We start from the raw sequence: 22,747 nt of genomic DNA on the forward strand, positions 1-22,747 counted from the left end.
CTTGTTTGGGTAATATGCCTCCCTAGTGTCAGGGAAGGTGCATGCCTGTGACTTCAGTGACTGCAGTTGTCACTTGGGCTTATGTGGGAAGTGCTCGGGAAGAAAAGAGGGGAGGAAGTTATCTCTAGGCCAGGGTTAATCTAGCCAATAATGTTTTGTGACAAGGATGGACAAAAAATGTTGCATTTGAGTTTGGCCTCCTAAAAGTTTTGTCCTTTAAGGTTAAGGTTGCCTTTGCTTCAAATTTTAATATACCTTCTCTCTGTCTTTTTTTAGCTGTAATGTTTTCTTCCTCCTCCACAAGATTTTAAGTATTGAGATTCTGAAGAACAAACGTGAAGGATGCCATCTGAGAGGTGCCTCAGGTATGGTACTTTAAAACAGTGCAGGATGTCATTGTCATTTAGCATGGTGTTTACTGAAACATTAGTCAGCATATGATGCATTAACAAAAGCATTCATTTAACACCTGGATCTCCAAATTATAACCTGGAAGAGATTGCTTTAAGTGTTGCTGTTGCCATTATCACGAACAACATGAAGCATGCATGAGACAGTAGTAATTTACTTGAACCCCACAATCCTCTTCAATTCCCTGTTGTTTCTTGTTCTTTATGTCCTTAGGAATTTGGAATTTGTCCGTGGGCATTTGCAATGCCAGTGCATGCCCAAAGTGTAGACAAAGAAAACCCTGGAATCAATGGGGTTTTGCACTGGTGCAGCCATAATGGTGGCTGGCAATTGTTTGCTGTGATTGGGGCACTTTCCCAATGGCCATCTATAAGAAGGCTGCAATGCATTCTTATTCATACACTTCTTCTTCCTTCCCTTCCAAAGTTCTCATTTCTATTTTTCCTTATCCATCTGATGCCTCAGTCTGTTTCTCTCTTGTTTATTCTTCTTACTGGCTACTTTACTTAAGACAATAATTATTATTGAATTCATTTTGGGAATGTTTGCACAGAAGGTGCTATACAAAATATATTCATGCTATGGAATTTCTGCAGGACCTAACACCAGCCTGGTTCCCTGGAGGCTGCTCTATTTTATACCCACTGCCTACATCTCACTGGGACCAACTTGGCAATGGTATCCCACGATACATCCTTTTCCTCTGCCATGACCCCAACACCGGAAGATTCCCTCACACATGTGGGATAATGAACTGCCTAGCTCTACTATGCTTATGGCCACTTTGCACTCGCAGAATGGTACAAAATGGCACAGTGTGCCTGTGAATCAATGCTCTCATGTTTATAACTTTCAGTTGAAACTGTCGACGATGTACATACCATGCAACTATGTTTGTATGTATGTGGTTGTAATCAGAAAAATTACTAAAAGTTGACATTGTGCATTACAAATATTTGCTCCCTCTGATTCTAACTCTGCTGAGTTTATGGACAAAATCAGTGTTTTGTTCCTGTTAGAAATGGGAAGGGAGGATGCACATGACCGAACTGTCTTCTATTGTTCCTCAAGCATCAGTAACAGAATTGCTGGTTTCGCTTTGGTTCTGGGTTCCTTATTGTTGGTGCTGAAGAATGAACCTGAAAAAACACAGTTGGATTTATTTTTTTTCAGTTATCAAGTTGAACTTACAGCACTGACTGCTTAAAATAATAAATCTTGACTTGACTTAGTGAATTTGCTATGGAGTTACAGAAAGGAAATAAATGTAAAACAGCAAGAAATTGCTTTTACAGAATTGTCTTTCCTGACAACTGTACTTTATTGTATATGAATAGGATTCCACAAGCAGAATAGTCAGAAATTATTTTGCACTTATTTCTTTGGTGTGAAACTGAATAAAGGATTAGCCCCTCAGCTGGTATAAATTCATATATAATTCACATGATTTAGCCCAGCAGAGTATCTGGCCAGTTGTATGTGGATTTTTTTTCTTTCTCCATTCCATGTATTTATTATTTTTTTTATATACATATGATGAGGTTGTCCTTTCCGTTTCCTGGAGTGGAGGAGACTTGGATCAGGCAGATTTAGGCAGGGAAGCTCAGGGACTATCCGCTCTATGGCTTTGTCCAAACACCAGGGATTTAGAGGAGATGATTTTTGCAAAAGCACCTGTATTGGTCCTTAGTACCACATAAGAGTCACCTGAGCCCTTAACACAAACCACCAAGTAGCCATCTGACAACTTTAAGTTACAGCCATTCTGAGTTGGGTTTAAAGAAGCAACCTAAAGGTGAAAGTCTCTAGTCTATTATTAATTTCTCAGCCATCTAGTCCCTACTTATTTATTTTAAAATATGCTCATATTTTAAAGTGAAAATGTAGCAAAAGTTGATATCAAATGACTAATTATTGGTTGAAACCACTTTTACAATATTACCAAGGAATAAGGAATACTATGCTCTGTTGCTTTGACACCTTAAATTGTGGGTATTATCTGAAAAGTAATAGTAACAAAAAAAAAATTGAACCTTCTGGTATCACAGATCTGCTGCTTGTGAGTCATATCTGCTTTTTTAAGTGACAATTTTAACTAATCGGAACTATTTTTTACCTCCATTAGTTCAGCTAAACCAGCATAGCTATGGAAAAATTAGATGGAATCTCTTCTGGCTTGCACAGAATCAGCAGAATTCTTTATGAAGTACTAGTAGTAGAAACTGTTGTTGGTGATAATACGTGAGCCAGACCATTTGTAGACTTAGTTACATGAATGTTCAATATTCCTTTCTACTAATATATTAATTTAGGCCACTTTGGTTGTTTTTCTGTTACCCTGTGAGAAGATGATAAAGCCCTAAACCTTTGTACTCCTCTTACTTAACACTTGTATAAATCAGAACACTGAACCCAACAGTGGAGTAAAGGAGAAAAGAATCGGGGCCCTTGAGTTGTTGTAAATCTAGCACATTTTCTATCCTAAATAAGACTAAATTATTTGAAACGTTTCCTGTGCTAAACATACCACATACAAGCGTGTCTCTGTCTGGGCACATGCTGCTTTATTTTTTTTTAAACCAGAAATGTTGATCAGCATTAATTACTGAGCCTCGGAGATGTGTCTTATATTTGTTGATAGAATCTTTGTTTCCTTCATTTGCAGTATTCAAGAAATGCTGACAGGTCAGAGGCTTTGCCAATCCAGTTCACATAATGATGCTGTCTTGGCAGCCCTGAACCAACAAAGAAGTGATGGTATACTGTGTGACATCACCCTCATTGCAGAAGACCAGAAATTCCATGCACATAAGGCAGTACTTGCAGCATGCAGTGATTATTTCCGAGTAAGTTTAACTCCGCATTTTCCTTCCCTTATAAAATCACTAAGAAATATGATGTAACTTCAAGAAAAAAATGGTTGCAGGTTCCATGCTGAGCAAGTTATAATTTAAAACTGAGTCTTTGAAAAGGATGAGATTTATGTTTTTTGAAATGCACATACTGCACTTTAATTGCATATCACGCTATTAAAATATCCATAATTTTTGTAACTGTGAATATTATTTGCAATTTTTTCTAATTAAGAGTATAATTTAGTTTTTGTCTTTAATATGGAGTCTGGACTTTTTAAGAATGTTCTTTTAACAGAGGTATAGGGGTTTGTGTCTGTGTAATTTCCTAGTTTTAAAAAAAAGCAAACTGAAAAAGTGGGAATTCCATTATGTGGCATCATATTAGAACATAAGAGCTACCATACTGGGTCAGTATGGCCCATGTTGCCCAGGATCCTGTCTCCGACAGTGGCCCGTAGCAGAGCTTCATGGAGGAGTGTAGAGAACAGGGCAATTATAGAGTGATCCACTCCTGTCTTCCATTCCTGGGTTCTGGTAGTCAGAGGTTTAGGGTTGCCCCGAGCATGGGGTTGCATGCCTGAGGTCCATCAATGTCTATTAGCCAAGATGCTATCTTCAATGAACTTATCTAATTCTTTTTTGAGGCCAGTTATACTTTTGGCCATAATAATTTCCCATGTCAGTGAGTTCCACAGGTTAGTTGTGAGTTGTGTGAAAAAGTACTTCCTCTTGTCTGTATTAAACTGCTGCCTATTAATTTCATTGGGTGACCCCTTTTTTGGTATTGTGGGCAATTGTGGATAACAGCCCTCTGTTCACTCTTTCCACACCATTCATACTTTTATATAGTGGCATTATGATATTTTGTCTTATTTTCTATCACTTTGCTAATAATTCCTAACATTCTGTTAACCTTTTTTAACTACTGTTGTGCATTAAGGAGACATTTTCATAGAACTATCCATGGTGACTCCAAGATCGTCTTTGTATGGTAACAGCTAATTTAGAACCCATCACTGTATATGTATAGTTAGTACAGGGATTGGCGACCTTTGACATGCAGCCCACCAGAGTAAGCCTCCTGGTGGGCCAGGCTAGTTTGGCCGATCGCGGCTCCCACTGGCTGCGGTTCGCCATCCCAGGCCAATGGGGGCTGTGGGAAGGGCAGCCAGCACATCCCTCGTCCCGTGCCGCTTCTCGCAGCCTCCATTGGCCTGGGAGCTGCGAAACCTGCGGACGCGGCAGGTAAACAAACCAGGGGGCTTACTCTGGCGGGCCGCGTGCCAAAGGTTGCCGATCCCTGAGTTAGTATTTTTTCCAATGTGCATTACTTTGCACTTAGCAATGTTGAATTTCATCTGTCATTTTGTTGCCTGGTCTCATCCAGTTTTGTGAGATCCCTTAAAAACTCCTTGCAGTCTGCTTTGGACTTCAATATCTTGAATAATTTTGTGTCATCTGCAAACTTTGCCACTTCACTGTTCATTCCCTTTTCCAGATCATTAATGAGCATGTTGATGCCCACATGGATCATCATGAAAGTTTGAACCTTTAGATCTACAGCAAAGACCTATGCCACGTGCGCTAAAAGAGTAAATAATAGCAATAGTAGGTTGTCATCTTCTACGTGGACCATCACTAAAGGGGGATGTGACACTTTACCAGAGGATTTATCATATATTTGCTGACAGCAGTGGCATGCTGAGACTTGGGAAATCTTGAAGTTCCCTTCCAGCCTTTGGAGGAGAGTTTACACTACTGGACCACTTCTGCCTTGTTTAGATCACTTCTGCCCTGCCCCTCCAGCCTGTCCCTGTCTCTTTCCTTCCCCTGGCTCCTTGTCCCAGCCCTATTCTTCTCACCTAGCTAGTCCCAGTCTCCTTGCCCAGAAAGTGCTAGTTTCATCCCTTCAAACTCCCTGACCCAGTCTTGTCACCATTCCTAGTCCTTTCTTCCCAGCTCCTCACATGATCTCTCTCCTTTTCCCTGTTGCCAGACACCCCATTCATGTTCCTCATACCCGCTGGCTCCCAATCTCCCTTCTTATGCTCCACGCGCAATATCTGCATCCCCTCCTTCTCTGGCTCTTTTACCCAGTCTCTTTGCCCAGCCAGTTTGTTCTCCTCCAGTTGCTTGTCAGATCGCCCTTTCCTTGCCACACAGATTCACAATCTCCTCACCCACTACCAGACTGCAGTCCTAATCTCCCCCAACCCCCACAGGGTCCATATCCCCTGTTTACTCCCCCTAAGCCTGCTGCAAGTCCAGCTCTTCTCCACTCTTCATTCAAACCAAGCAGCTTCCTTTTCCGCGCTCCATTTGCATAGCTGGGGGTTCATTCAGAGCGCAGTTGAGACAGGCTCCCTGCTCACAGTTCAGGTGGTCACCCCCAGCATGTTCTGCAGCAGCCCGCAGTTGCAGGAAAAATCCTGCTAGGCCCCAGGCTGCAGCATGCCCACTGTGGCTGGAATCTTCTGGGAATTTAGCTGTGAAGTTCTAGTAAGCCACTACTGAGCATGTGTGAACTGTGCTTCCTCCCCCCGCCCAAAGGCTTAAAACTTCGCCACATTGGGTGGATTTTTATGGGGATGACCCCTCTGCCAAATTTAAAGCCCATGCTCCAAAGCATTGGGGTACTAGAGCTTTTCACAGAAAAAGTCACTAGAATTTTTTAACATGGCACAATAACATATCTTCCTCGTCCCTTGTTCTCAGAAACAGCTGAATGATTTTGGTTGAAACATTCCAAAAAATTTCAACTTGACATAGACACCCAGCATAGAAAATTTCAGCCCAAATTATGAAAGTTGGGTGAAATTCAAAGCAATTGAAAAACAGGTCTTTTTATTGGAAGTGTGCAAGCTTAATTATAGGCATTGTTACCAGTCCCACCTTGTGTGTGTGTGTGTGTGTGTGTGTGTGTGTGAGAGAGAGAGAGAGATTCTAAACTGTATCTATAGGTTTATTTTGAAATCTCATTAAATAGTGAGTCACCTTGACACTATTCTGAGACTAAAGGAGTAATTGCTTTAAAAGTCTGTTTTCAGTAACAAAATACAGTTAAATTTTTAGCTATAGTAGTTGTAGCATTAAATGCCTTTACAGTGACCTTTTCATTCCATTAATGTAATTATATGTTTTTAACACCCACGTATTGTGAGCTATTCTGTATCCTTAATTGTCTAAACAGGATCTTCGTCCTCCCCTGGAACTTGATAACTTTTTTGTTAAATTTGAGGTTTAGCTTGCTATATACATATAAAGAACGCTGTCAACTTCAAACCAGTTACTTTCACTGTAATGACTACTAAATCAATTTAACTTCCAGTTTTTGAGTACATTTTCCCAATTTCTCTCCCTTATTGCTATCAGAGGGGACCCTCCACACTTAACAGGAGAGAACACTTCTGCCAGATATATGTACTATCCTTAAGTGTGAGTTGCTGATCCTACTATGTTGCCTCTTGGCCATATGCAGCCAGGACACCTGTTTCTCCTCTTCTTCCTGGCGTATAGAGGGTCTTATAGGGTTGCCAACTTTCAAATTGCAGAAAACCCAACACCTCGCCCCCCCTCCTTCCCCGAAGCCCTGCCCCCTGCTCACTCTATCCCCCCTCACTCTGTAGCTCGCTCTCCCCCACCCTCGCTCACTTTCACTAGGCTGAGGCAGAGGATTGGGGTGCAGGAGAAGATGAGAGCTCTGGCCGGGGGTGTGGGCTCTGGGGTGGGACTGGGGATGATGGGTTTGGGGAGCTCAGGGCTGGGGCAGGGAGCTGGGTGTGCGGGAGGAGGCTCAGGGTTGGGGCAGGGGGTTGGAGTGCAAGGGAAGGTGTGGGCTCCAGGTGGTGCTGACTCAGGTGACTCCCAAGAAGTGGCCGGCATATCTGGCTCCTAGGAGGAGGGGCAGCCAGGTGGCTCCACGCCTGGGAGCTATGAAGCTGGCGCTCGGGGCGGCACCTGCGAGCGGGAACAGTGCGCAGAGCCCCCCGGCTGCCCTTTCGCCTAGGAGCTGGATATGCCAGCCACTTCCTGGGAGCTATGCAGAGCTGGGTAGAGAGCCTGCCTGCACCGCCAATTGGACTCTTAATGGCACATTCAGCAGTGCTAACCGGAGCCGCCAGGGTCCCTTTTTGACCAGGTGTTCCAGTTGAAAACCAGACACCTGGCAACCCTAGGAGGGTAGATTGTTGGGGCACCTGTGTCTGATTTCAAGGAGTGACTGGAATGAGGAGAGGGGCACTTTTCCCCCTGCAGTCTGATTCTGCTGCTGACAACTCAGTCTTCCCCTGCCCCAGTCTGGTTGCCTCCTCTGGTTTTTCAGAGGGAATAGGTGCTGTCTCTTTCCTCTTATAGCCAGATCTTTTGCCATAGCCTCTCCTGGTCCCATGGAATGGCTGTAGAGCTCTTTCTCCTCCCAGCCTGATTTTTATTACTCTCCTTCTGAGTGGCTTGAGGTTATGGAGGTATTTTCTCTTGCCTGCTGTCTGGTGCCCACAGTCTTGCAAGGGGGAGGTGATAAGAGGGGTAATCTTGTTGCCTCCTGTCCCAGCTGAAAGGGCCTAGGGTAGGATGCATGCACCCACAGCTGTTAAGTACTCCCCAGATACTTTAAAGGGATCCAGTAAGAAAAGATGAGGACATGCTGCCTCCCACTTCCATGCAGCTTCCATTGCTCCACAGCCTTATGCAGAAGTCTAGGGGATGGAGAATGGGGCTCCTGTTGATCCCCACTTCCACTTAGGTGTCTGGGGACTTAAGATTGGGGCTTCCTTTCTTTCTCAGTCATTTGTTACTCTCCTGCCCTTTGCAAGAGTTGTGTGGTAGTCACATGGCTTCCCCTCCCACCCAGCACACTCTCTTCTCTCATTCCCCACCCCCCTCTAATGCCTGGCAACTCTCATGAAGAGTGGGCTGCTGCCTGCCCTGTGTTCTTTAGCAGTGTGACAAGAACAGCTCCTGTCTTGCTTACTGATTGATTGACCTTGAGATTGGGGCACTGTGACTCACCCTGTTTCCAGTTGGGTTACTTGGTGTTTGGTGAATTGTCATTGCAAATTTTTGTCTTGCTACACTATGAAACAAATAACAATTTTAAGATGGTTCAAATTATTAAAAGCTGCATACATCATTTCTATTGAAAAATACTGTGGGAGTGATTTAATGCAGCATTTAGTAATTTGATCTGCCTCAAAATTTGTTATAATTTAGTGGGACACGTTGTCCACACTGTAAATATCTGCTGAAAAAATGTACCACTTCTTTGCTGAAAATCAACCAAACAATAGCTGCTATTAGTAGACACAAACTTTGTTAGGAAATTGTGGGGTGAGAAGATTGACGTTGCATGGGGTGATAGTAAGTGAGGAAGGGAATAAATGCAGCATAGCCAAACCTAACCATCCAAACATAATGAACCAGCTTCCCTTTAACTGTCCCCCCCCCCAAATAAAAAATCATGAGATCGGCTTAAAATCATGATTTTATTTAAAGTGTTTACATTTTGGCTTCTGAGCCTTTAGGCTTCATTGGGTCATGTTTACAGGTTTTCTCTTCAACCATGAGGGCTAGAAACTTAGCTTTCATTGCTTTAAAAAAGTGAGATTCTCATGTAATCACAGGACTCCAGGAGCTGGGGCTCGAAGAAGAACGACAAATACCATGAAACTCACAATAAAAGCCCATTGGGTACTTCTCATTTACATAGACTCTTGAAGTTTTTCTTTTGCTTGTTTTTGAATTTTATAAAAGGGGTAGTACAGTAGCTTGAAAATGGGGTACATACTTTCCCTTATATCTGCATGAACTTTAGATGGCTCCAGTGCTGAAAATGTGTAATCCTGTAAGTGTTTTCCTGCAGGAGCGAGTAAGATAAGGGGTGCCTTTCTTAAAAATAACTTTAGCATACCAATATCTGCTAGTAAACTTAGTCCTTGTGAATTGAAATACCACAATCAATAGCTGAGAATTGCTTCTTTTTCACACAAGTGACTCTACTTTTTTACCTTGATTATGCTTCTTCACTGTGATCAGATTTTCCAATGATTTTTGTCTATGGACTGATTTTTAATATTGCTTTTAGAATGACCGATCTGATAGATCCCTTCAATAACCCAGCCTTAATTATAGGGGTACCTTGTAGGCAACCAAAATATAGGCATTGCTTATACTTTGCTTTATAGAAGGTTCTTGCAATCTTCTTTTGGACAGCTGTAGCCCCTCCATTGTTTGCAGCAGGCCTCTGAAATTGATCAGGGAGAGAGGGGCCTGACTGTTACAGACTGACAATGTCCTGAATAAGCTTTAATGAATTAAGTTAAACCTTATTGAACTAGGTTTAATAACATTGGGGTCCATTGTATTAAAAATGCAATTGTTTGTGTTGTTAAGGCATTGTGAATGTATGTGTGACAGTGTACCCCATAAGGCTTTATGGGGAGGGGGTGCTTATAAATGTATGTATGACATAACTGGAATATGTTTTGTGCTGCCTGTGCCAGGTAACATATCTCCGTAAAGGTTATGGTCTACTATATCTATTCATCCTATTTGTACATATATATCATTTTCTACTTGAGGTTAAGAATATGGGCTGTATGCTTGCTTGGTTTCTAAGTAAGCTTTGGGAGGCATTTGGTCAGCTTCTTTAGGAAGGAATTCGCCAGGTTAAGTACCTGATCAGGAAACACTTGGGGAATAATGCATCTTGGAATGCTCCAATCCACATAAGAAGTCTTCCTGGAGACATGCAAGATACCATGTGGACAATGGCTTCAGCCTGTAAAGACTGAGTCATGCAGGGACATGTGACTTGCCCAGGTGACTCCAGAACTCCATCTTGGAGCTGGACTTTGCATAGGAGGGAGGAGGGGGGCCTCCACCCACAAGAGAGAGTCTATTTAAACCTGGGGGAGACCCCTCCATTTTGGTCTTCAGCTGGCTAAAGAAGGAGCCTCTCCACCCCCCCCCACCAGGATACTTGAAGGAGACTGAAACAAAGGACAGTAACTACAGGGGGTGTGAGTGATTGCTGGACCCAGGCTAAAAGGAGATTAGCCTGTAAAAGGGAGTGCTCTGGAACTGGTGAGGAAATCATCTGTATTTAGTTGGATTAGACATAGATTTGCGCATTTTATTTTATTTTGCTTGGTGACTTACTTTGTTCTGTCTGTTACTACTATGAACCACTTAAATCCTACTGTCTGTATTTAATAAAATCACTTTTTATTTAGTAATTTACTCAGAGTATGTATTAATACCTGGGGGAGCAAACAACTGTGCATATCTCTCTATCAGTGTTATAGAGGGCGAACAACTTATGAGTTTACTCTGCATAAGCTTTATGCAGGGTAAAACGGATTTATATGGGTTTAGACCCCATTGGGAGTTGGGCATCTGAGTGCTAAAGACAAGCACACTTCTATGAGCTGTTTTCAGGTAAACTAGCAGCTTTGGGACAAGTGATTCAGACCCTGGGTTTGTGTCTGGAGCCAGACGGGAGTGTCTGGTTCAGCAAGACAGGGTGCTGGAGTCCTGAGCTGGCAGGGAAAACAGAAGCAGGGGTAGTCTTTGCACATCAGGTGGCAGCTCCCAAGGGGGTTTCTGTGATCCAACCCGTCACAGTATGTTCATGGAAAACGTAAATAGGAGAACAGCAGGGGGTGGTTAGGCAAACTCATGCAGGTTGGAACAGTTTCAGAGAAACACCACCCCCTAAAGAGATTTGAATATACTGGTTCAAACTGGAGTCGCCGGGGTCAACAGACAAAGAAAGAAAATAGCCTGGTTTTAAACTGGCTCATGGCCTCTTTTCTGATCCACCAAATTGACAGGACTTCTGGTCCAAGGTGGGCCCCTAATCTTTAGGGAAGAGTTGGAAGGACTAATAGCCAATCAGAACTCTTACCAGAGTAAAGTGTGTGTGGGGGAGAGCATCTCTGACAAACTTATTTGTACAGATGTAGATTCTTTCATTGTATTTAATTTGTTTTCACTGTAGTGCTTTTATCTTAAGAATAAAATAGGCTAGCATAAAAAGAGCTGTGCAGTATCTGTAACTGTGGGCAGTCAGACCATTAACAGCCTCTGAAGCGAAAGCAAGTAGGTATGCTTGGGAAGCCTGTGCCTGTTGAGAATAACACAGTGGAGGCAGGGAACTGTGCAGTCTAGAAACACCCCAGTCAGAAGGGAATGAGATGCAGGTTTCCACCCATGAGAGGTAACAACTGGGGAGCTGGAAGCCTGAGAGTTGGTGTCCCTGGTTGGACCACTGAGGGGAAATACATGTGCCCTGAACTGTGACACAGGCTGCAAGCTGGACAGCAAGGACCTCATTCAGAAAGGTGCAGGGGTTGCTTGGGGCCAGGTGGAGGACTGGCAATGCAAGGTGTGGGGCTGAGCAGGGGGAGTCAGGTGTGGGGGGCCAAAGTGTGGTGACCCCCACTCTGTCCAGTGGGAAGGAGCAAGCTGCCTCCTGTGTGAAGGAGATCTGCACCTTCAGCCTGGGCAGCCTTGTGTGGGGTGGGGACATAATGGCTGGGAGCTAGCTGCTGCCTCTTAACTGGGGCCCTTGGAGCTGGGAGCTGCCCTCCTGCTGGTGCCTGAGTGTTCGCAGGGTCTGTCACCAGGGCCCAGAGGCCTTGGTAGCCCCAGGCCGGGGTCTGCCCCATCATCGTCTAACACGGCTGCAGGAGGTTCGGGGGGTGGGGATGGCAGCAGTGGGGGGGCATTTGGGGGTTTCCCACAGACTACTAAAGGAATAGAAGAGGGGTGGTGGCAGACTGTAGTTTTGCCTAAGGTGGCCGATTAGATTGTCTTGAGCTGTCTCTGGAAAGTTGGGTTAGTCAATGGATGTATAGTTGCATTGTAATTGTACTAACGAGCTACGTGATTTCCACTGAGAGATTCTTCTTTTCTCCAGGGTTCAGATATGGAGCATTGCTACTAAAAAGTATGACTTTACTAGCACACATTTGGATTGTTAGCAGCTGATTTTATAACCTAAGGGGTGTGTGTGTGTGTTTTTAACAAAATGCTTCAATTTCTCAAAGTCTGAACAATCCTCTTCTTCTTTTCCATTTGAATGGGTTTATAGTCAGACCACTGAATTACCTCAAAAAGACAAAAATCTTTCATGTAATCTGGATGATCAGGACAATCTAAATCAATAAGATCAGATTTTAAAATGTCATTACTACTTGGATCTTTTATAGTGAGCATTTTCAATTCTTAGTTTAAATACTTTTGGTTCAAGATGAGCCAAATAGAACTAGATTTTCTCCTTTCTCCTATAACTTTCATAGCTGCTTCATAAGTACCCCATTCTCTGAGAGAGTTTTGAGTCTCCTATTTCATTGCTGGCAGGAAGAAGTATTGTCAACTGATATCTTTCCATATATTCAGCACAGTTGGTTATTTGTATTTTGTTACATGTACAATGTACCTTGCTAAGGCTGAACTTTGCTCTTCAGGGCCACTTACTTCTGCTGTATGTAGGGTTGCCAGGTGTCCTGTTCTGTACCGGAACACCCTAGGGTGACCGGAGTCCCGATTTTATAGGGACAGTCCCGATTTTTGGGTCTTTTTCTTATATAGGCTTCTATTACCCCCCCCCACCCCCCTCTTGATTTTTCACACTTGCTGTCTGTTCACCCTAGAACACCCGGTCAAAAAGAAACTCTGGTGGCTAAGGCTCCCTGCCTGCCCTAGCTCCGCGTGGCTCCCAGAAACAGCCGCCAGGTCCTTGTGGCCCCTAGGCACATGGGCAGCCAGGGAGGCTCTGTGTGCTGCCCCTACCCCAAGTGCCTGCTCCAAAGCTCCCATTGGCCAGGAACTGCGACCAATGGGAGCTGCGGAGGCAGCGCCTGCAGGTGCAAGGGCAGCGTGCAGAGCATCCCTGGCTGCCCATGCACCTAGGGGCTGCAGGGACCTGGCGGCCACTTCCTAGCAGTCCATGGTAAGCACCGCTCGGCCCATGCACCCTGAACCCCCTGCTGAACAACCCCCTACCAACCCCTCACCTCCCCCCCGCACTCCAACTCTTGCCCCAGCCCAGAGCCCCCTCCTTCACCACAAACCCATCATCCCCACCCCAGAGCCTGCACCCCCAGCCGGAGCCCTCACCGGCCTCCCGCACTCCTACCCCCTGCCCCAGCTCAGTGAAAGTGAGTGAGGATGGGGTAGAGCGAGTGACGGAGGTATGGAGCACGTGGGGGTGGGGCCTTGGAAAAGGGGTGGGGCAGGGGTGTTTGGTTTTGTGCGATTAGAAAGTTGGCAACCCTAATTGTATGAAATAGTTACAGAGGATGTTAGAGAAACTGGCTCAGATTCACTCCAGTGTCTATGCTACTGAAGGGACTTGGCAATGGAAAGGCCATTTGTCAGAAGGAACAATGACACTACCTGTTTTCTCCTGTGTGCCCAAAATCTGTCAGGGAAGCCCCCAAAGTGGTATTTTTATTGGCTGCGGAGGCAGTCATAGGATGCACACATTTAGTGGGTCCTTACTGCAATCTCCACAAGCATCTAGCAGAGATGGAGCATCTAGCAGAGATTAAAACTGTCCTTCTGTGTGGCTACTCTCCACCACCTTGAGTGAGTTCCCTGGGTATAGTGGCACTTGCTAGCTACAGCAAATAGTGCGAGCATATGTATGTATGTATGTGTAGAGATACAGTGTGTGTGTGTGTGTGTGTGTGTGTGTGTGTATTTGAATAACATCAGAGTACCTGAAGGAATGAGACAAGATCACATTGTCTAAAAATCCAACAAACTTTAATGCCATCAGAGCCCTAAAACAGCAGCACTTGCCTCCCCTAGAACTGGTGACATGCCGCTCCACCCACCTCAATAACACTTTGTTTCAATTTCCTAGTCTCCCAGCCTCTCACAACACACACACCTGCAACCCAACCCCCAGGTGAGGGAGGCCCATCACAGAATGCATATGTTTTATCTGTCATGTTACTTATTATGCTATATGGAAATTTTACATGAAATTTTCTTCCTTTAAGGAACACCGCAGTAACTTCATGAACACCAAAAGAGTGAACCTTAAAACAATGTCTACTTCATTTCAGTGGATTTGATTTGATTTGATTCCTGCTATCTGAAATGAGACTGTAGGTCTTCATCTAGAAGAAGGGTGATTGGGTTAGAATATACTCTTCACATTGATTGTGAGCGTTGAAACCACCACATTTGACTCTACAAACAGCTTGGTGGAATGCTGCTAGATGACTAGCATAATCTGCATCTGTAATGCTTCAATATCTTAGCAGTGGCACATTTTCTCTCTTCCACTGTGTTACTCATCTGAACATAATTCTGAATTACCATGTGTGTGATCCTGATTATTTGAAATAAAACAGTTTTCAAAATCCGTAAAATACCTTATAATTACTATAAAAAGCAAGAGCAGTCTTCTTACACATATCAGTAGTAGAAAAGAATTAGACACTATTAACAAAACAGTAGCTGCAACCATCTCTGCCACTCTGCTTCACATCTTCAAAAAAATAATAATCTAGTGAAGTAAGTGAAAATTAACTAGTCATGTATGCAAGAAGTTCTGTGCAGGAGTGACCCTAGCTCTTTTGCTGGCCAGTGCAAAAAAACCCCAAAAATAAATGGCTGAACAGTCATCAGCAGAGCAAAAAATAGACGACCAATCAGATTGTCAACCCCTGGAAGTTGGCATGTGGGGCAACCAGACTGCTCACCTTAGAATCTACCCTCTGTCTGTCTGTCTGCATCCTGACATGGTAGTTCTCTTTTAAAATGTGGCTGAGGAGCATTGATGGTTTTTACTTGTTCTGTGGATAAATTGATCCTATATGACTGTTAATCCTGTACATTTTGACATCAAGCTCCAGAAGCACTAAATCATCCATGTCCTGCATTTGTTAAAATCCAAACATCAAAGCAGTTATGAGCCAGCGCATAGAGCAGGGAGGAGTTCTCAGTGCACCAGTCAAGGAGGCGGAACTCCCCTCTGCATCCAATAGAGGAGTGGGAGCTGTACTTTTCCTGCTTTCCCTTACTTTAATCACTTAACTTTTTATTCTTGACATTTGACAAATGTCATCCTTGTGAATCCAATCTGTGATCTCGTCAAAAATAGACACAGTTGTTAAAAACCTTCTGTGAAAGTTTCCTTTTCTATGTATTGCTGTTCCATTGATCTCAATGGCCAAAAGAGGTAAAGGCATTTATCAACTCTTTCAACATTAAAACGGTGATACTTAGGTTTGGGAGTTTTTTTCTACAGAGGCATTTATTTTACTTGATTCCTTGGAAACATCCAAAATAATTCAGTCTAAAGTTGGAAGTTTATTGATCGAACACAAGAAAGAAGAAATTAAAGCAAGCATTTATATTGAAACTAAAATGGAGTGATTATGCAAAACAGATTCAATCAGAAACTTTAAAATAGCTTTTTGGAGGCAAAGTATCAAAGTCCTTTTACTTTTATTAACAACCTTTCTTTTATGAAAAGGAAAGGGTTAATTTTACTCTCGGTCCAGATATGTGAAGAGTATTCACTTCTGTTTCTAACAGACAAACAAACTGACACAAGGTGGAGGAGAGAGGATAGAAAAGATAGAGGAATTATGGCTTTTGTTGATGTTTTTTGAACACTGGAGAGCTGGTCAATTACAAATGGATGCTTTGGGTGTTAGGCTGACTACGACACATGTTGCTTGGACTCTGGTTCATATACTGGTCAGAGACATCATCTGGTTGGGTCCTTTCTCCTTAGACAGGACAGAATTGTGTTCATCTTATCTCTCTGGGCTGATGCAGTGCAGTTGATTTCAGGATTTGATGAAAAGCTGAGAGAGTGAGAGATAGGAGAAAGGAGCAGGAACAGAAAGTGACCCAAAAGGAAGGCAGGCAGAACAAGATCTTTGCGGTGCTGGCAATTAGGTATCCCCAGGACTGGCTCTAGGCACCAGCAAACCAAGCACATGCTTGGGGCGGCACAATTCCAGGGGCAGCATTCCTAGAGCCGGCAAACCTAGAGCCGGCCCTGGGTATCCCCACTGATGGGCTGAGAGTTGGATGTCATGATGATATGGTGATTTTCAGGACTCACAAGTGGAAAAACAAAATTCCTTGAACAACAGCAAACCCTACGGGCCTTCCTCTGAGGAAGAAAAACTTTCAGTGTGGTCTGCTCCTTCTGTCTTGGGGAAAAAGTGGGCTGCATATTCATCACCTCAATATTTTGTCCACCAGTTAGGCTTAATATCTGCCACACCAATTGTGAAGCCAGAAATTAATGGATCAAATCTTCTGGTTTTACCATCATGATTTCAACAGTCCTTGAACCATATCAGCAGGTCCGTGTTGTTTGGACTAATCCCATTTCTCTGTCTGGTTCTCTTGCACTTCTTCATAACATTCATTATTGAGACCAACTTGACCATGGTTAATTTCCAAGCAGGCAAAAAAATCTTTTATTGATACCTTATGAACATGCACATGCTTTTCACATATGAGCTTACAACTGGGGTACATTTTTAGGCCTATAATCACAAGAGTGCTTAGGAAAAATCCTTACAGAGTCCATTTGCAAACTTTCCCATAGCATAGACCACATTTTAAAACAGATTGTTTTGTGGGCCACCTACTCTCCTATTTGCAATTGAACAGGCCACCCCTCTTCATATTCACCATTTCATAATATATCTGTGGCAATTACAGCAACTGCTTACTTGGAAAAGTAATTCTGAAAAATATTATATATTTTAGCTCCATTGATATCAATTTAGCATCTGGAAACAAGGAATGGGAGGAGGCAGCAATATGCTTATGCAGTGCTGAGCATGCTCAACTCCCATTGAAGTCATGGCCAGATTTTCAAAGCTATTTTTGAAATGAATGAGTGAGGTGTCTGGGCACTTTTGATAATCCCACTAGGTGCCTTACTGCATTTTTAGGCACCTAATCACCTTTAAAAATCTGGCTTTGAGGGCCTGAAGTCAATGTAAGTCTTTCTGTTGATTTCAATTGGCATTGGATCAGGCCTATAGTTTGAATGTTGGCTATAAAGAACAAAGCCAAATGACAAATGAGCATGGCCAAGTTTAGTGTGCTAACTAAGAATGAAGAAATTATTTAGAGAGCCACTTATTCTGGAGGAAATTACATAAAAAGGACAGCAGCTCAGTTGCTACTGGCATGATGAGAACTGGGATGACCTTTAATTTAGCACAAGCGTGACATTTGCTAGGGTATTTGTTTTTTTTATTCGGCTGTTAGGCTTTAATTAGTATTTTAGGGTTTCTTGATAAAGGAGATGAAAGACAAAAGAAAAGTGCTCAGTGAGCAGATTTCACACTTGGTCTATTTATTAAACTATTGCTGAACCAATATGACAATATAAATTAAGGGTACTTCTATTAGCAAATCTTAAGATTAAAACTGCTCAATGTAGTTATGGACTATAAAAAGTACATCCTGTTTGGATTCTCAAATACTATTTCACTGTCACACTGAGGTTACAAGAGTTGAAGGTAATTGACGTATTCTATCATAGGCCACTACATTTGGATTTGAATGTGTAATGGGATTTGTCACCACTATAAATTGGCTTCATAGCAGAATAATTATAATATCTAAAATTTAAAGCTCTTGATGCCAGAAAAAAGTATTTTACAGTAGTGCAGATGAAGGTAGTGCTATGCAGTGAGATGATTAAATTCTTCATCTTTTTCACATTGAACTTTCCCTGAATAGGCAGAGAAAATGGGGGAAATGACTTGAGCAAGTAAAGGTTCTTAGTTTTGAAAATCCATGAAGGTTATTAGAGAAGTACAGACTGACTTTAAAAAAAATCAAATATCCCTTGAAAACAAATGATTTTTAACCACATTAAAAGAATTGAACCAATATGTATATAGCATTTTAACCTTTGAAATAAGAGGATATCATTGTAGCCATGACACTTGAAGTACCGAATAATCAGTTGCAGTGAGTATTTTTAGGGCGGTTTTAAGCACTTCATGGAGTGTTGGCCTTGGTTCACACTAGGCCATATGTGGGGGAAAAAATCACACCCTGGACCAACGTAGCTATGCTGACATAACTTTTGATGTACGGAGAGGTATGTCAATGGAAGAATGCTTCTGTCCATGTAGCTAGTGTCATTGGGGGGGAGGTGTTCTTATACCAGCAGAAAAAAACCTTTCTCTTAGTGTGGGTGGTGTCTACGCTATGGGCTATGGTGCTGACATAGCTATGGCGATTGTAGTATCTCTAGTGTAGACGTGCCCTTAGAGAAGTTTCTATGGGTACAGCTACACTGCAGGATTGTGTTATAGCACAAACCTCTCTACCATACACCCTGAAAAATCTTAAATGTACGTTTAGGTGAGCTCAAGCTCATTGGACCTGCGCTGGGGTGCTCTGCGGAGGGGTTTGGCACAATGAGTGTGTTGAGCTGGGAGCTGCGCCCCTACGCATTCACTTTACAGTGTGAAGGTAGCAAAACCACATTTACCTCCATTTGTGTTTAGATAGTCCTCCATGGCCATTTCCACAATTTCCTGTATCTATGTCTTCCGGCCCTTCCACCTACTCACTTTCCACTTACCCTCTATGAACTGAAAGAGTTTTAATTATCTTATTCTCAGAGCCAGCACATGACCAAAGATCTGTAGGAATTCAGGAGGGTTTTCAAAATGCATGAGGGCTAAATAATCAGAAATCAAGTATTACTGGAAGTTTGAGAGTTTATATTGAACTATAATCCCCCACAGAGGCCAGTCCCACAATTAATTCTAAATGGCTCCTGGGACCAGACTGAGCTACCTTGATTGGAGCTGAGATCCAGGTTATTTTGAATATCTGTAGATGTGTTCTGTTGTATAGCTTCTTATACCATACACAAAGAGTAACTTCTATCTGAGACAAGCTTAGCAAAGCTCCTAATTGGTACCCTTTCACCAGATGGAGCTACTTGCTTGTGTATCACAGTGGTCTAAATCACACTTTCATTATGTGGATGGGACACAAGTACTCTGAGTGGAATTTGCCCCACCAGAATTCTAATGAACCTCCTCCCTCCCCCACCCCCCTCCACACACACTTAAATGGAAGGTCTAATGTGATTATGCAGGATAATGGATGTGGTAGTCCTTTCCTTTCCTCCAGCATATCCTAGCTGTGCTCCTGTCTGACCAATCCTGGTCCTGTAATGTAGGTTTAACTGTGCTTCATATGCTTTGGGACAGGATATTTGTGGTCTTCAAGGTGACGCATGTGCTTAGTTTTCAAAAGTCAGTCCCCAAAAGAGCTAAGACCAATGAAAGGTGTTATAGCAGTTTGTCAACATGCTTTTGAAACCAACAAGGACAGTTTTAAGATCCTGCTACTTATAAATGAAGGAGACTGTGTGCTCAAGAGCTAGTACAATCAGATATAGCTATTATTCCTATTTTATTTTCAAGCTTGGTTTTAATACCACTTGATAATGTTGTCAGAAGAACATTGGGCTTATCCATTGGGAAACACAAAGCTAGGTTAGGCCAAAATTTTCAAATATGATTCATGCTTTTTGATGCCCAGTTGGAGATAATGTGAAGGGGCCTGGGTTTTTTAGACAGTGTGGATCCCTGTCCTCTGAAAATCAGGTCCATTGAAAAAGCTTAGGCTTCTTGGGGCAGGAAGTCTTTTGTTGTTGTGTTTGTACAGTGTCTAACATAATGGAGTCCTAATGATTGGGGTCCATATGTGCTATCACCATAAAAAGAATAAGTTGGGCACCTAGAAATTGAACCATCAAAATAACTAATGCATTTTGAAATCTTGGCCCTAATATATTGTAGATTTTAACACCCACCTCCATCTGTGGAAACAAAACTATAATGTCAACAAAACACAGAATAGCTTTAGAACAATTTCAGCATTTTTCTCTTCTAAAGGATGCTATTGAAAAGTATTGATAGCAAATCTACTGTCTTTCTGTTAGCCATTTTATGTTAAACATTTGCTGTAAAATGAAAGCTGAAAAAAGGAGATAATATGAGGAACTAAACTGAGGGCTTTCCTTCTCAGCATAGGCAAATATTGATAAAATATTATTAATCTCAAGCTAATTGACTTAGACTGTTAGGACAATTCATTATATGTGATCTCAAAGCTAACCTAACTTTGAAGAACTATAGCAATCTCCTGTGCTCTTACATTTTCTGCTCTCTACTAACCGTTACACTACACAAGGTTCCAATATGTGTGTCCTTCTCACTGAGTTATACATTTTAAATACTGAAATATATTTCAAGATGCTATTTTAATTAAAAAGATAAAATCCTTATGGTAAATATATTTTTGGGTATTTCAGTTGTAGATTGGCGCCTATTATTGGAAAATGGAACTGTGACAAGGTGGGCTAGAGGCCCTGCTGGAGGCCTTGTGGCCCTCCCTCACCCTGCCCCCAAAAAGAGCAGAGGAGCAGTCCTTTTGGTGGCCTAGAATGGCTGCAGAGAAGCAACCAATCAGAGGGGCTGCTGGGCCAGAAGGGCCATATAAAAGGAAGCAGCAGAGGCAGAGTAGTCAGTTGCTGCCTGGAGCTCGAAATGGAAGATCCTGGTGCCTGGCTGGAAGAGGAGCAGGACCATGGACAGCTCACTGCAGGCAGTACTGAATCCAGGGAAGGTTGCTGAAGATGAGGTCCCTGGTTGGATGGAAGAGCAGCAGGACCATGGACAGGTCAGTGCAGGCAGGCTGACCCCAGGGCACTGAGCCCAGAACCTAGCCAGACCAGGCAAGGGTACAGTGATGGGCCCTGCTGGTTTGGTTGAAAACTGAGCCAAGGGTGGGCTGCCAAAAAGACACCAAATGAGGGTATAGAGATGGCCCCCTAGTGGGCTGTTAAAAAAGGCAGTGCCTCCAGGGGGAAGCTTTGGTGCTATGGCCCCATACAAGGGCCATGAGAAAGAACTAGAGACTGTATACCCTGGAAGGGGGCGGGGCAGTGTATGTGACTCAGCTGGAGGGCTTTGTCACTGAAGAATTTACAAAAAACTATTGTCTGTGGTGGCGCTCGAAAGAGGCGGGTGCCACCCCATTGTAAAAATTGAAAGAAAAGCAGGCTTTCACCTGACCCGAAAGTGGGGCGCGCATGAGAGGGAGTGCCAATTACAGGAATGGAATTTCCAAACCAAACATTCTATTCTCTATAGTTTCTTTTACCGTGATCATCACTATAATATCCAAGCACATTAAGCAACCAGGACTACACATCTTTCATGTATTGTTTGTTCTCTCATCTTCTCCCCTGAGGGGGAAGCATGTACAGTGGGGGCGGTGTCTTGTTTTGGTAGAATTTTTTCTAATTATGTATTAAATAAATATATGCATTGTTCTGTGTTTTACATTAGAGAAGGCAAGGTTAAAGAAATGTGCCTTTCACTCAGAGAGGAAAGTAGTGAGGTTTGTGATGGTCTTTAGTTCTTGGTGGAGTTAATTTCAGTCTTGGACTATCTCCAGAAAAGGTTCTCTCCCCCATACAGATGAGCTTTATTCTCATTATTGAGAGTTTCATTGTGCCAGAGGAGTGAAGGTGTCAGACCCGGTCTTTCAGGTATCCTCAGACCAGGTGGTGGAGTGCTTTGAAGATAAGGACCAAGACCTTGAACTTAATGCGAAATTCTGTGGGAAGCCAGCATAGGGAGTGGAAGACCGTTATAATGTGCTAATGTCTGCCAGGATGGGATGGAGTCTTGTAGCTAACCGAAGATGGTAGAAAACACTACTTGCAGCCATTGCAATGTATGAGCTCTGCGTCAGTGAGGAATCGAAGAGTACTTCTGGACACAGACTCTCTTGACCAATTGTGGATATGAACTTTCAATCAAAGAAGACTCACTGTGACTGCAAACTCCTCTGCCCACCTGCATCTCTTCTGTCTTGCTTGGGTTCAGCTTTAGCTAACTCTTCTCCATCCATAAGCTGATCTCAGCCAACCACTGAGCCATCTTAGTGATAGTGATGTAGTCAGATATGGTAAAAGATATGTCATCCACATATTGCTGGCACTTGAGTCCACCTTGTCTGACCAGATCACCTAGTGGTTGTATGTAGATGGTTAAAAGGACTGGACAAAGAATTTAGCCTTGTGGAACACCACAAAGTGAGGAATCTAGTGGTGGAGGAGTAGTGATGGGAGCATCCCTCCAGGAAGGACTAAAGCCATTTGAGCATTTTACCCTGAACTCTTGCCACTGTGCTGGGTTTAGAATGTTGGCTTCAGCTAGATGATCTTGGCCATTTGCTAGTTTCTTTATGAGCTTGCTCAGGAATGGAAGGTTGACACTGGATAGTGGTTGGCTAGCACTGAAGTTTTCAGGGTTTCTTCAGCGTTGGTTGGACTATTGCAGGGATCGGCAACCTTTGGCACGTGGCCTGCCAGGGTAAGCACCCTGGCGGGCCGGGCTGGTTTGTTTACCTGCCGTGTCTGCAGGTTCGGCCGATCGCGG

At 43.1% G+C, this 22,747-nt stretch overlaps 1 protein-coding gene across 8 annotated transcripts in view; it reads left to right on the top strand.

Annotated features, from left to right (window-relative positions):
* Positions 1-342: 342 nt before the first annotated feature.
* Positions 343-22,747, top strand: part of KLHL32 (kelch like family member 32) — a 134,333-nt gene continuing 111,928 nt past the window's right edge. For all 8 annotated transcript variants that reach the window (XM_065401320.1, XM_065401321.1, XM_065401327.1 and 5 more), the window contains exons 1-2: positions 343-365; positions 3,077-3,257. In XM_065401320.1, coding sequence (XP_065257392.1) covers positions 343-365; positions 3,077-3,257 — 204 coding nt within the window. The remainder of the gene's footprint in view (positions 366-3,076; positions 3,258-22,747) is intronic.

This window comes from Emys orbicularis, chromosome 3 (genome assembly GCF_028017835.1).
Source record: "Emys orbicularis isolate rEmyOrb1 chromosome 3, rEmyOrb1.hap1, whole genome shotgun sequence".
Lineage (NCBI taxonomy): Eukaryota > Metazoa > Chordata > Testudines > Emydidae > Emys > Emys orbicularis.